The sequence below is a fragment of the Astyanax mexicanus genome, chromosome 6 (assembly GCF_023375975.1).
Source record: "Astyanax mexicanus isolate ESR-SI-001 chromosome 6, AstMex3_surface, whole genome shotgun sequence".
Lineage (NCBI taxonomy): Eukaryota > Metazoa > Chordata > Actinopteri > Characiformes > Acestrorhamphidae > Astyanax > Astyanax mexicanus.
In genome coordinates this window covers 24,013,376-24,028,933 of record NC_064413.1, presented here as the reverse complement: position 1 = coordinate 24,028,933, position 15,558 = coordinate 24,013,376, and the positions used below count along the sequence as shown (strand labels likewise).

At 37.1% G+C, this 15,558-nt stretch overlaps 1 protein-coding gene across 1 annotated transcript in view; it reads right to left on the bottom strand.

Moving 5' to 3' along the window:
* rheb (Ras homolog, mTORC1 binding) overlaps window positions 1-15,558 on the bottom strand; it is a 35,384-nt gene that overhangs the window by 18,777 nt on the left and 1,049 nt on the right. Inside the window, exon 2 of the mRNA XM_049480709.1 lies at window positions 11,313-11,384. Within this exon, the coding sequence (XP_049336666.1) occupies window positions 11,313-11,384 (72 nt within the window). The remainder of the gene's footprint in view (window positions 1-11,312; window positions 11,385-15,558) is intronic.

The window sequence follows — 15,558 nt, the reverse complement described above, 5'->3', positions numbered from 1 at the left end:
TAAACCTGTAATCAGGTCACAATTATAAAGTGCAGATTACTTTCACGATACAAAAAAAAGAAAAAAAAAAAAGAAAGAAAGACAGAGAGCTACATTTGAGACACACACTCACACACACACATACACAAACATGCTGTGGCACTGGAAGACAGTCTTAAGCTGTGCTTCATAATCAAGAAAATAATAATCACTTAGCATAAAAAGAGAGCAGTACCTTGCAGCCCGAAGCTGCGAGTGCAAACTCTCAAAGGGCTGAAAATCAGACACAGCCGCACACAGCACTTCGAGGACATAGCGCATCCCTGAGGACAGGGCTAGCCGCCAGCAGCAGCCAGCCCGACAGAACACAGGAGAAAATAGCTCAGCATGGAGCCAGTACAGCTAATGCCATTACTCAAGCCTCCAGACTCATTCAGAGCAAATCACAACACACAACCCACCCCCTACCTCCTCCTCCAACGTCAAATTAGCAAGTAAAATTACCCCCCAAAAAAACAGGAAGTCATTTACTGGCAATAATGAAGCTTCTCTGCCTACTGCTCGCAGGTTAGGCCTGGTATTCCACACTAATGTGGCATGGAGAAGGAAGAGTAATGAACTTTTAATACCTTAAAATTTGCATACCGGAATAACTGTAAATGTTCTTACAGTCATAATAAAACAAAAATTAAAGTGCATTTCACGAATAGGAGCTATATTTTGCTAACAGTTAATTCACAAGCAGAGATGTATAGTAACGAAATAGAACTACTTCACGACTGTACTAAAATGCTGTATCTGTATCTACTGGAGTATTTTTATTTTTCTCCTACTTCCACTTTTACTGCACTACATATACATATTACATACAGACTTTTACTCAGATATATTTTTTACATGCTGCACCAGTGGTTGTTACAATTCTAAAAACGTTACTAATTATTCTAAACCCACATTATCATGTGTAACCAGTTTTGATGAAGCTCCTCTTATTTGAGTGAATCAAGAGATCAAGCTGATTATATTAGAAGACCACTTCTAATTTCTTACTCCTTTCTGTAAGAACTACATAATACAGTACTCTACTATTACTTTCATTACTTGAGTAGCACAGCTTTTACCCAAGTCTCTTTTTTATAGAGCCCTTGTACGTTTATACATGTCTGGTCACAGGCAAAACACCCAACTGGTGACCTTAAACGACTGTAAATTAAACTCTCGTAAGATATATGCACACATTTCAATGGACAGTGTGTAAATACACACCCAGTAAAAGCCATGTTAAAACACATCTAATGACTCAAGAGTGTACACAAGTGAGATAGCCGGCAGTATTTCTCTACACTACAGATAAAACACTTTCACACTTGACCTGGACCTGGAAAATTCTTAAGAAAACTCTGTTTCAGATCCTGTCATCTAATAATTAAATAAAAAAATAAATCTTGCTTATATCGGTTATTACATCTTGGCATGTTCTTCTCCACCAGTCTTACACACTGCTTTTGGATAACTTTATGCCACTCCTGGTGCAAAAATTCAAACAGTTCTGCTTGGTTTAATGGCTTGTGATCATCCATTTTCCTTTTGATTGGAGCTGTATATCTCACTACTGTCAGCTATAATCCTCCAATTATAGAGGATCTTTCGGTTATGGCAGAGAAAAAAGATTTGCTAACAACTCACTCTCTGCTAAGATCTCTTTTTCTCTCTCTCCATTTAAATTTTCATATTAAATGTATTACAGCAAGCCACTGTTAACCTACAGACTAACTGTTTCAAATAGGCTAATCGGTTCTATAAAAGAAAATACAAAAAAGTAATTTAATTAGCAAGTTTTCAAAATTAATTTTTAAACACTGAATTTTTCCCCCAATCCACTCACTGCAAGTAGAGCCAAAGGGAATTGTGATTGAACAGCCATTTTGAATGGCTTTAAATTGGCTTTTCAATATGACACACCTTTGTAATGCACACAAATTACTTCGTATATCATTTAATTTTAGTGAACAAATAATAAAATAAAAAAAGTTTTAATATTTGTACTCAACATGGAGGAGGATAACTCAAACACATAGCCAACTCAGCAACTCCTGCAGCCTGTACCACAGAAAAATGCTTTTTTTTGGTACAAACACCCCAATTCCAATGATGGAAAGGGAATGAGGTTATATAGTATATAGTATATAGTATAGCACGTCCTCCTGTAGGAGCTTGAGGAAAATTTCTGGCCATTGTAGCCTGTCATTCAAAGCAGTGCTATAGCCAGAGCACTTTCAGACATGACACAGTCCATGTCAAGGTTCACTTGACACAATCCTCAGACCACAATTTTCAAAAGGACTGGGCATTACTTTTGTGAACCACATCCCGGCTTAAGAACAGCTTCCAAACATGACCTAACATACAAGTGTTGAGAGAAACATCTCAGCCTGTTCTCTTCATTACAATAACCACAGTCAATCACACTGCTGAGGTCAAGCAGCCCAATACAGCAGCCACTGTGAAAAATATACAATTACAGTTGTATGATGTATTTAATAATTTAAGATAGGGTTGAGAGGTATAACCAAAAATGTGCATCACAATATTCTTAAATTTGTAATACTTTTATCATGTATATAATGATTTTCTCTATAAGGTGCACCGTATTATAAGGCAAACTATTAATGAAGTTCTTTCCATACATAAGGTGCATTTTTTTTCATTTTCAGTCAAACGAGCACTGTATGTTAATCTACACAGATTTTTTTTATTTTTATTTATTTTGATTAATAAATTGTTTCTGTTTATTTACAGTAAGCATAGATTTCCAACATTTTAGCGTGGTTAGCCGCAGCGCTAGCCGTAGTTAGCAGTGCTTAGCGGACAGACCTACACTGAGGAACCCTGAGTGTCCTGGTAAGCCAGGGTGCTATCAGCTAGCGGTTGGTCCCACGTAGCTTGTTTTAACATGGTAAACACACAGACGAAGAAAGAGCTAGCTCTGCAGTTAGCGGCTAATGCTATACTGCTCCAGCCTTGTTGCTGGAAAAAATTAACTGCAATTTGTTTATAATGCTGTCCTTCAGTTGAGTAGCTTTACTGCTCCTTACAACCTGACTACTAAAATTCATACATAGTGTGCCTTATAATAATTTGGTGCGCCTTGACCATTTTTTCAAAATTTTAAGGATTTTAAGTGAAAAATATTTGTTTTATTTAAATAGGCCAAAACTAAATATAGTTTAAAGAAGACATACTGCCAATTATATTCACTATAACAACTATGAACCTGTTGGCACCAAGCCTGTTGCCAGAGATATGATAAAGGGTTGTCAAGCCCCCAGCACTGAGCTATGGAGCAGAGCTGTTTTATCTGGAATTATGGTTGCTGCTAAATGCTATCCAAATCTTACAGTAATGCCCTTAATTTCAGTAGAAATTTAAAATAACTCGATATGAATATAACTATGATGTGACTGGTTAAAATAACTGATAGAATATAACAATAATGTGACTTTCTACATTAATATGTTTTGTACTAACAACTGTTACATTATATAGTGCTCAATATCTTATATAGTGCTTACAATACTAAAGGTAGTTAAATTACCTTGCTCATTAGCCTGAACATCTACTTTAAAGCAACATTATGTAAATTTTTTTAAATACAGTCTTAAAATCACTTGAACAGTCATCTGGCTGTAATGCAGAGAATAGCATTTCTGTTGTGGCTAATCTGGGTTTGGCACATTAATAACTGCTGTATGCTGTTCTGTATTACCACGTTTTGTTTTGGACTATTTTTTTGTGTAAATTACACACTCGTGTTTTACATGGCCATCCATATCTGGAGGAAAAGCTTTCATTCATAACACCACACTTTAAACTTTTTTCGTCTAAAGTGATTGCACTATGATCAGGAGATCGCTTGTTTGAATCCCGGTCATGTAGCTTGCCATCAGCTGCCGGAGCCCTTAGGAGTGGATAGATGGCCCTCTTTTCCCTCATAATTGTATGAGGCTCAGAGAAGTGTTGATAAACCAAAATATAACTAATCCATAGTTCCTTGCAGTTGTTATTAATCAGTTGCACTGAATACACTACACTCTGTCTTCAGTCTATGTTTTTATTTTAAGTGTTTAAAACTGTATAATAATAATGGTAATAAAATATAATAGTAATAATGAATGAATGTATTGTATCTCCATGGTACACTCAGGCCTTAAAGACCATGTTATACAATTGGGGGGACCTTGGTAAACAAAACTGGCCCACCATAGCAGTGTAGGCTGCATGTCTAAAACACATTAGTGTGTAATTTAGTATGTAGCAGAATAGAGGCTGCAGTGATCTCCATCCCCTCGGCTCTGCTACGCTCCAGAGAGTCTCCAAGATGAGGTTCATTACTCTAACTGCAGTCTGTGCACCTCCCACAGCACACACAGCTTCACTAAATTGCCCTGAGACAGGAGCTCACCCTACAGAACATATAATACACACATATACACTGCATAAAATACTGGACTTTTAGCAATACATGCTGCAATACTTGAGTTATTTAATAGTCTAAATCAATATAATGCAGTGATATAGAACAGGTTAAATCTCAAAGGGCTATGATATGACAGAAACATATTCGCTAATGTCCAGAATAATGTTTTAGCATGTGCCCAACATGCCACTCCGTCACAGAGCAGGGTGTAATGATACATAACATTTAAACTTTCCATTTCCATTCCATTTTTGATTGAATGCATTATGGTGGAATGCTGAGACAATACATTTTCAGGCACATCATGTGCTATTGGCTTTGTGCTTATGTGACAGCGTTAATATAATAGTTTGCACCATGCACAAAGCTCATATTCATGTACACTAGAGACATGCTGCTGCACATATTTTCAGGTATAACATGATTCAAAAAGGATGATTTTTCATATTTTGTTTGTTAAGAATTATTCTAAGAGATTCTAAGAAAATGACTAAACAAAACAAACCTAAAATAAATATATACAAAAAAAGAAACACAGTCCTTAGGCCTGTCACAGTAACTTTTTTTTCATTGAAAAGAAGTCTGGCCCATTTTTTGTAAAAAAATATTTATAAATATTTATATAAACAAGAGCAATTCATGCCAAGGATACAACAGCCAAATCATTCAAATATTCTGTTTTAAAAAGCAACTAACTTGAAAATTTTCTTAATTATAAAGACATTACAGGTGGAATATAAAAATGTTTAAATATCTTCAATAACTAAGCAAAAAAAAAAAGTGCTCTCTTCTATAAATAAACACATTGGGGAATACTGAGGCCTGCAAAAATGGTCATGATGATTCTTTTGTACAATAATTATTGTGACAAGCCAACCCCTCCTTAACGCCTCCTTAACTCAGTTAGGATGAATCCAGATGTCTCGTTTTGGCTACCGACTATGATTTCCACAGAATAACAGTCCTCTTCCATTCAAATAACTTATGCTGTTTTGATAGAAAATATCTTTTCTTACTTCTTACTTTAATTTCTTAAACATTACTGTATATCTAAGGTTATAAATCATACCAAGTAACACTTCCTTGATTTAATACTTACAAATAATTTCATATCACACCTTCATTTTAAGCTACATTTTAATTTACCAGTTTTTACACTAAAATTACAATAAGAATGGAGCAATTAAAATGCTCCAAAACCCATCTATGCAATACTGGCTCTGAAGATGCTGAGAGGCTGGTCCATGTATTTATAACCTCAAGGCTGGACTACTGTAACGCCCTCCTGGCTGGATGCTCATGTAACTTAATAAACAAGCTTCAGCTGGTTTAGAATGCAGCACAGAGCGTGTGCACTAGAAACAGAAAATTCACCCACATTCTCTCATACGTGTTGCTTGTTAAATTCTGTACAAATTTAAAAAATACCCCTCCTGACATATACAGCTCTTGATGGTTTGGCTTCTCTGTAATATCTTAGAGATCTTACTGAATGCTACGATCAATAATCTTTTGATATACAATCTACAAACTGTGTCACACTTTGAGACTCTCTCTCAATCTTAAGTTCAAGCTTTTTATTAGATCATACCCATCATCAAGCTAAGACTAGAGAGGTATAAAGCCCCCAGCTTTGAGTTGTGGACAAGTGGTGCTCTATTCAATACCAACATACTGAACTCAATTAATCAAATGTTCCAAAGGCCAGGAGAAAGCATTCCCTGGAAAGTAGGGAAAAATACTTCAATAAAAGCAGTTTAAACTTCTTCATACGTTTGATTTTGAAAGGAACTATAAACAAGCAGGTGTACCAATACTTTCATTCATATATCAGGAATCAGTACACACAAATGCTCAGCTTTTCTGTGTTTTTTTTTCCAATCCATCTCTTTCTAGCTCTGCTACAAGTACAAAGTTATATCTGTGCATTCCACACAAAAGGTAGTCTTCTCAATGCTGATTACAGCAGGGTGCCACTGCCTGCCTGTCCTTTGGACCAGTTTCTCTAGTATGCTTCTGCAGTATAGGAATCCTTCGGTGTCTCACTCCCTCTCTTTGAGATGACCTGTTCCTGCTGTCTGTACCTGTTGCTGACTTAACCATCCATATTTTTACTGCCTTCAGTTTACTTCTTCAATTTGGTCCTGCTCCATATCCGTATATTAATTTGATCAAAACAGGATGGCCATATAAAAAAAAAAAATTTGGTTATTTGTTTCATTTTTTTTGTAACTTTGGATTTTTCGGTTTTTAATTAAAACTTCTACAATTACATTTAGCAACAAAAAAATTAGGCCAAAAATATTAAGGCCACATCTTTTATTATTCATTAAAATTGTATGAAAGAATAAAAGTGCAATTTCTAGCTTAAACTGTCCAACTGCATCAAATCTCTTTTTCACACAAATATCCTTTTAGTAATGCCCTAGTTTAGCACTCAGTTAGCTTCAGTGCGTGTGTACCACTCAACATGAATTGCATTAAATACATCCCACAACAAATGCTGTTCCTTGTTATATAAATACATTTTTTGAACATCGGTACAATTACTTAAATATACCACATGGATACTGCTGTATTCTGAATTTTGCAACATTGTTTTTGCAATGATTTTGGCATTGTGGAAGCTAGTCTTTTGGACATTCCCACACCAGCTAGCCAGCTAAACACACAAATCAATAAAAAGAAGCATTTCAGGATTTCTAGACAGTTCAGATAGCAATTTTTCTCTGTGTATTTCCCTGTATATTTTGTGTTTATATCTAAATTCTGCTTTTATTCCTTTCATTTTCTCTGCACTGTGGAAATCATAGGGCCCTAATTACCCTACAGAACTTAACATCAGTTTCAAGCCCTATCTTTCTACAAGATTACTGGGCATGTACTGTAGCAATTCATAAGTCCTATGGCTTGTCAAAGTTCTCCACTGTTTCACTCTATATGATCATTATTATGTTATTTTTTATTTCCTTTTCAACACTCATTGTAAAAGCACTATATAAATACATTTGAATTGAATATTAATTATAACAAAATTTTATACCTTATTTTAGGGAAGCTGTGAGTTTGGACTGTACTGATGCTAAATTAAAAACAAGGTATTTCCATATGATTTACTATATAGTGCACCTGTAGTTCAGATGAAACAAAACGAGAAAAACAAAAAAAAAATCTAACTGCTTCTGGATCAGCTTTAAATATATAAACTCCACTGCCTGAGATGTAAAACACCACACAGCATATAAGCAAGACCAGAACAGAAAAGGCAGAGCTTGAGAGCTTTGTGTCATTAGTGCGTACGTGTGGAGGACGTGTTGCTGACCCCACCTGTATTAGGGGTCGTGTGGAACTCAGTGGTGGGCTGCCTTATTTAAAACTGTGCCCAACTAACCCATCTGAATCACAGCATTACCTCACAAAGCCCTGCACACTACTAGCTCTGAGTAAGAGTGAGAAATAGCCTACTGAGAAGCCAAGCAGCTCCTCTGGCTGGCTCAGGCACACTACGAGCCTAGAAAGGATTTCATTAAGAAAAAAATAATAATAAAAATTTCAAAAGCTGTGATGCTTCAAGGCTAAAAATAGCCTGATGTTACCACTCAGTCCTTTCTCGAGTAAGCTTACAGCAAGCACAGGTACTTGACTAGAATAGAGGTGTAAGAAAATGAAGTGCAGTGCATCAATGACTAATCTGAAAATAGCAATTCAATAGCAACAATTTTGTAATCACAGAATTGCTTATAAACAATATAAAAAACATACAGCTCTGGAAACAATTAAGAGACCACTTCAGTTTTTGAATCAGTTTATGTGATTTTGCTATTTATAGGAATAAGTTTGAGTAAAATAAACATTGTTGTTTTATTCTATAAATCACAGACAATTTCCCAATTGCCAAACCAAAAAATACAAATTTTGAGCATTTATTTGCAAAAAATAATAAACGTTCAAATTATCAATTAAGATGCAGTAGTTTCAAACCTAAAATAATGCAGAGAAAACAAGTTCACATTTATATTTTTGAGTTTTAAGAGTTCAGAAATCAATATTTGGTGGAATAACCCTGGTTTTTAATCACAGTTTTCATGCATCTTGACATGTTCTCCATCAGTCTTACACACTGCTTTTGGATAAATTTATGCCACTCCTGGTGCAAAAATTCAAGCAGTTCATCTTGGTTTGATGGCTGGTGATCATCCATCTTCCTCTTTTGATTATATTCTAGAAATTTTTAATTCTGTAAAACTCATTATTTATAAGTGGTCTCTTATTTTTTCCAGAGCTGTATGCACATTTTGACTGAAAAAAATCACAATCTTTTTTGTATTAAATCTGAATCTATTTTTAAATTCTATCTAAAAAAAAAAAAGATAAATCCTGGTGAAACTTGAAATTTCAGGATCATGGAATACTCTCCTAAAGGACATCCCTAAGAACATCCTCGTTAGTACTGAAATTTGATTTTGAAGGCTTCAGATTTATTTGCCTACTTAACTTCTATTGCAAGTGATTTACTCTAGGGCGGTGTTCTTCAATCCTGCTCCTGGTGCTGCTGACCCCTACTCTGCACCTTTAACACACCCATGAGCTGATACGTTGAATCAAGTGTATTAGAAAAATAGAAAGCCACAGATTAGCAGGATCAGGACTGAAGAACCGTGCTCAAGGGTGACCAAATATAAAGACAATGTCAGTGGTCTATACATTAGGTGGCTCCTAAAAGCCATGGTGAAACTTAGCTACAAAAAGTCACTTTCTCTCAAGCTGGTCCGTGCTGCTGCTGCTGCTGAGTTTCATGTAAATAGTTGGTTACCCAGCTGCCTCCTCTCTGCTCCCTAATGAAGAGGAGAAGTGCTGATCATACCAGAATGAGGCAGAGGCTGGGCAACACAGAGCCTCATACTGCCATCACTTCCCCACTGATGCCTTCAGTGAGGAGCAGAGGATAGAAATACATCTGGCCTTCCTCCAGGGCCCTGCGGAGAACTCCACCAACAATCACATCATAGAGCTGCACCCAGAGGAAAATGGGGTCTGCTGGAAGGTGGTCTGAACGGTCATTCTCAGGAGCACACATTCAAACATAGGCACGCAGCCACACAAACACACATACAGACAAACACACAGACTATATTTGTAATATGCACTGCAGAACCTATTAAAATACATGGTTAAAGCAATAATTTGACATATATTGAAACTGCACTGATCTGTATACACATAAAATTAAGAAATATTACACACAAGGTTCCATTATCACTGTTTAGTAAAAGACTTAAAGTTAAACAAGGACGAGAAAATATGACCTGTTTGGTTATAATAACGCCGCAAGTTTAAATCGTTTAATTGCTGTTCAGTTTGTAGCTGCGCTGTTTGGCTTGTAAGCGCTGCATCCTTGCTAGTTTACCTGTATGTGGCGGAGTAATACATGGAGAGCTTCGGTTACAGTGCGTTCCTGGCTGATAGCAGCACTCATAGAATGCCTCTCAGCCAATCACATTGCAGGGTCGGAACTAACTGTGAATATACTAAAAAAAAAAACTTTTCAAAAGACTTTTTGTTCTGTGTATATTATTCTGCACTAAATCACTGGATCCCTTGAATTATTAGTTTGTTTAAGAGTGAAATTTTGTACATTATGCTACATGTAAACTAATGCTAGTGCACACTGAAACAATATCACTGGACAGCAATATCTTAAATATCCACATAAACCAGCACGCTCTGCCAGTGTAGACGGTACAATCTGTATTTGCAGGTTTATAATAAGTTGCTTACCACACCAGTCAATCAATATTGTAAAAAAATGGTCAATAATTCACTTGGTCAAACCAATAGACCAGCTAAACCATCAAACTCAACTGAAATCATATCAAGAGCATGTCAATAGCTTAGCTGTTCAACCATCTAGCTTACCTGAATAGGATATATTTCCTTTTCCTGACTGACCATGCATGACCAGCTTAATTGAAAATGTTACAAGCAAAAGTTTACGTTTATCTGGATATTGTGTCTATTTTATAATAGGAAAGTAATGCCCACACCCAAAATATAATTACGGTGCGTGGCAGTGGACAAATAGCTTTTTTTTTTTAAATGTGAGGTGACGAAACTCCGTGATGTGCTTCCGGATGAGACTAAAATAACCCGAGGACCACGGAGTTCAGCAAAAAAAACAGTGAGCAATTCAACCTGTAATTTTCTCAGAGGACTTTTGAGAAAAACATGTACGTGGTTGTTCTGGATGGGAATAAAATCACAGAGGACCCCTCATAAAAGAGAAAATTACCCAGAACCCCCTGAGAAACTAATCCTGTTCAGATTGGGCTTACAGACACTGCCTGGTCTATATGTATTAAAAATATAAAAAACTAAATTTGACCTGCACTCAGGTTACTAGGACCAGACTGAATAAACGTTTTTTGCCTCTTCCCCCCCACCCACAATCATTTCATGATCATCCTTGAAGAAGATAGACAAACCAAAAAGAGATTCCAGTTATGGTCTGATTTACTGACAATTTACTGATTCACAGTAGCATTGGGTAATTAAATTCTAGGGTTGATGCAACATTAGTATTAATTTAGACAATCCAGTGATGTAGAGGAAAGAGAATGTTTAGGGTTCTGAACATACGCATTGTCCCACAAGATGTGATAAGAGGCTGTTTTTTTTTTTCATTCATTCTTGACAAAATTAAGAAAAAATCTGGACCTGGTGTGGCAAACATGTGCATAACAATGTGGGGCAGATTACAAAATGACAACACAACCAATTACTAGATCACTAGACAGACTATCTTTCCTTTCTCTGAACCAGTCCCATTCTGCTTTATTAATGATCAAGATGCACTTACTGTTTTCTATGGTTGGATCATATGAGTCCACAAACTGGCCTTCCACAAACTGTATTGTCAATGAGGACTTCCCTGCAAAAGGAAAAAAGGATTGTGCATCAGCCGTATAAATGATCAATAGCTTTTAAAATCAGCCCATTCATCAGTTACCACACACTACATTCACACATGGCCTACACACACACAAAAAATACTCTCAGCTGAAGTGAGCTGTGTAGGTTCTGCTAAATGTCAAGCGCTGCCCAGAGACCGCAGCATTACATAACCCATTTCTTAGTTCTTAGTAACTTGACATGTAGGTTAATAGCTTCAGATCTGCACTGGGGCTAGAATTAGATGCACTTTTCCACATTTCTAATGAAGGACCAATGAAGTGTAAATAGCATTGAGTACATATACGAATAAGAATAGAACAGTGTTGTCTTTCTTATCCCCTTTGTCTGCTCTGACAGCTAATTCATGTGTAGAGCTGTAGTAGTAGCAGCAGCAGCACGAGATGTTTCACACTGATGTCTGCTACCCGAGCGTGTGGGTAGAAATGTCCTGCAGCCTGTTGCTATAACAACCGCTCGCTCACATTGGCATTTGTAAAATGCGAGCCCTCGTTCAGAGGGAAAAGCCCACAGGAACACAAGGGCACTCTCAGAGGAAGGCGCAGCTCGCTAAGGGCTGAAGCTAATTTTTTTTCGCACAGTGCGGGGATGAATGTAACTGCAATCTATTAACAGGTACGGATGCAATGTTAAACGATCAGAGATTGAATCTCCTGAAGCTGAAGTGCGCTGTGGACTTTGGGGAAAAGGAAGGGATGAGTGAGTCAGATGGAATTCAAAGTATGAATGTAGGACTTTCATGGCCTGAATGTAATTACAGCTGTAGAGGTTAGTCTTTAGTTTTCTGCTAAAATGACTGCCTCCTTAATGCCATCTGTAGTAATGACATTTCAGGATCCAGGTTTTAATTCCTAAATTTCAAGAATCCATACAAAATTTATATTGATCACAACAGAAATTTGGTTTGTGTTTGAAATTTGATTTTTATTTCTAGAAAAACATGAATAATGCATCAATTCTAAAAGCTTATCTACATGTATCCACATGCAGCAATCCCTGCAAATCCCTACATCTAAAAAGCGATATACTGCAGGTACTGGATTCATTTTGATCCATTCTGAACCTTAATGAACATGCATGGAAATTCAAGCATCTTTCTATAACTATAAATAGACACTGCGACAGAACTGGTAGGGAGGGAGGAGAGCATATAGCTTAGACTGTTCAGTGGGAGTGTGAGTGTGAGTGTGTGTGTGTGTAACCCCATAAAGAAAGAGAAAGGCCAGATGTGGGAAGCAGATTACACAAGGCACCAAACAATGAAGGGAACGCATAAGGAGCAATCATACAATGCCATGGAAAGTGAAAGAAACTCCTGATATAAGAGCCGTGTTCCCTTATTCTCCTCCAACATTTAAACATGCCCACTAAAGCCTGGCCTACACATTTCCAATGAGATGAACAACCTCAGCAGAATGTCTAACAGAGATCTGACACAGCAGCCAGCACGGTACAGTGCAATAAGATAATCAATCACTGAGCTCAAATGGAAGGAGTGTAGAACATGCATCAGTGTTTGTAATAAAACATGCAGTTCTCCACACACTCAGGAGAGAGAGGAGAGCTTATTATTACATGAATTATCGCCATAATCTCCCTTCTACACTCTTATGGCCTGCAAGACCACTAAAATTGAATCAAAAGATAAATATAACATTGAAAGGCTGCTTTACTCGTAGAGAAAACCTTGCCTCTGCCACCAAAAGAAACAGCCAAGTGTCAGGCATGTTCTAAAGAACCAATGCTGGCCTTCCCTGATTGAAGCTTGATTGACCATCTAGGTAGTAATACTGCAAATGCTGTACCATTAAGCATACCACTGCAAATAAATGTTGGCCTCAAGTCATGTATGTGTTGATGAAATGTAAATAAGCTCTCTGCACTGGGCCTCAACATCATCCAGTGCACACATTACTGCACTGCACTAAGAAGGGGTGTGAAAAATACACATGCAGTGAGAACAATTAAAGAAAGTGTGCTCTGTGTGTGTGTATCCAGTGTTTATATTTTTGTATTCTTAAAATACATATGCAGTGCAGCCCACACACAAAGATGCAGTGCAAAGCTTGGATTAAAATTAAAGCTGAGAAAACACTGGCATTGAAGACCACATAGAAAGAAGACACAAGGCTGAGAAAAGGTAGCTGATCTATTTAAGTCTATTTAAGTCACACTGAATCAGGTATACTGGCTGTCTCTCTAAGCAAATGCTGGGTCACACCCTAACTGCATAGTTGAGACCTATCCAAGAATTCCTCCCTTAATGTGAGGGGGATTATTATTATGGGAAGTCTCCTGAGGTTCTGTCCTTGGCCTTACCTTGTAGCGATGACTTCTTTAGCATTTCTGTCCTAGTCTGGCAAGCTGTTTTAGCCCAAAATGACACAAGCAGTACAAGGTGTAACTGTATAAAACACTATTTCAAGATCTCTGTATTGCATTTTTATATTCGTGGAAACTCTTATTTCCTGAACAGTGCAGTGGCTGCCACTGCAGATGTCCAAGTTAGCCAGTTGACTAGGCTAGTTTTAGCCGTAGGCAGCATTAACGTTCCATTCACTGTGCTGTTATGAGCCAAGGCCTCAACTAAGCAAGCTAAAATGACAGTTATGGTTTCTGTGACCTTGCATGATAGCTATATTCCATGAGCTATATTCATCATCCTTCTAGAATTACCCTATATGGACGCTATATGGTTTCTCATCTTTCTTAAACCCCTCTTGTAGGAGCTGCTACTAAAGATTAGCTAGATTAAGTAGGTAGCTATGTCTTTATTGACAGTGTGGCAGTAGTACTAGGACATTTTTATGCATCTCTACTGATATTTTTTTTGTTTTTATCCACTTGTTCCTACATGTTTGCTTTTGATTTTAGTGCTTTTTATGCTGTAGCACTTTGAGATTTCTTTAAAATGTAAAGTGCATTACAAATAAAATGTATTATTTAGTGGAGGATGTAACGTGTATATAGTACGAAGACTATGGCAAGCTGTTTAAGCCTAACATGACACCAGTAACACAAGTTGTATTTTTTCCACCACAGTAATACCTTTTACTAGTCAAGAGACTATAGCCCAATCCCATTTCTCTTTTTTGGGACAAACCTTCAAGAACCTGACACAGGTGTAGCTAAAAAAATATATCGCAACCTAGTCTTTGTATGTCTGTGGGCACTTAACCCTCACTGCTCCCCACTGCTCTGGGCACTGTATGTGTGAACTTGGAAGCCAAATTCCACCTGTGCCCCACACAAGCATGGCGTATATAATTCTCCTGCCTTGTGCATCTTGTACATACCTAGTGGTATTCCAATTAGGCCGGAGGGGTAGGGGAAGTGTTAGGGCTACATGACTCTTCAAACTTTTCAGGCACACTCAAAACAGAGGCCTATGAGAAATCACTAGCAAGATGGCAGCACAAGTGACCAAACAGCTTCCTATCACAGAGACATTTAGGAATGGACACTAATATTTAATTGCTGCACTGCCTGCTGCCATGCCTCAGACATACAAAGCCCTATGGTAAACTACATAACCAGCAGCTAGGTTGCTGAACTTTAGCGTGATATCACTAGTGCTATACCTGTATCGGGTTCTTGAAAGTTGGTCCCAATTCTTAGAAGGAGGATTTCACCCCTTTGTAACTTCAGAAAACAAGGGGCAGGGATAAAAAAAAGAGAAATTGTATTGGGCTATAGTCTCTAAAAATATAATTTTAGAAATTAGAAAAGTTGGTAGAACGTGCTTGATTTTTTGCACCAGGAGTGGCATAAAGTTATCCAAAAGCAGTGTGTAAGACTGGTGGAGCAGAACATGCAAAAATGCATAAAAACTTGGAACAAATTCAGGGTTATTCCACCAAATGTTAATTTCTGAACTCTTAGAACTTTAGGAATATAAACTTGTTTTCTTTGCATTATTTGAGGTCTGAAATCTTTTGTCATTTCAAATGTTTCTCATTTTCTGCAAATAAATGCTCTAAATGACAATTTTATTCAGAATTTGGGAGAAATGTTGTCCGTGGCTTATGGAATAAAACAACAATGTTAATTTAACTCAAACATATACCTATAAAAAGCAAAATCAGAGAAACTTAAGTGGTCTCTTATTTTATTCCAGAGCTGTATATTTATGT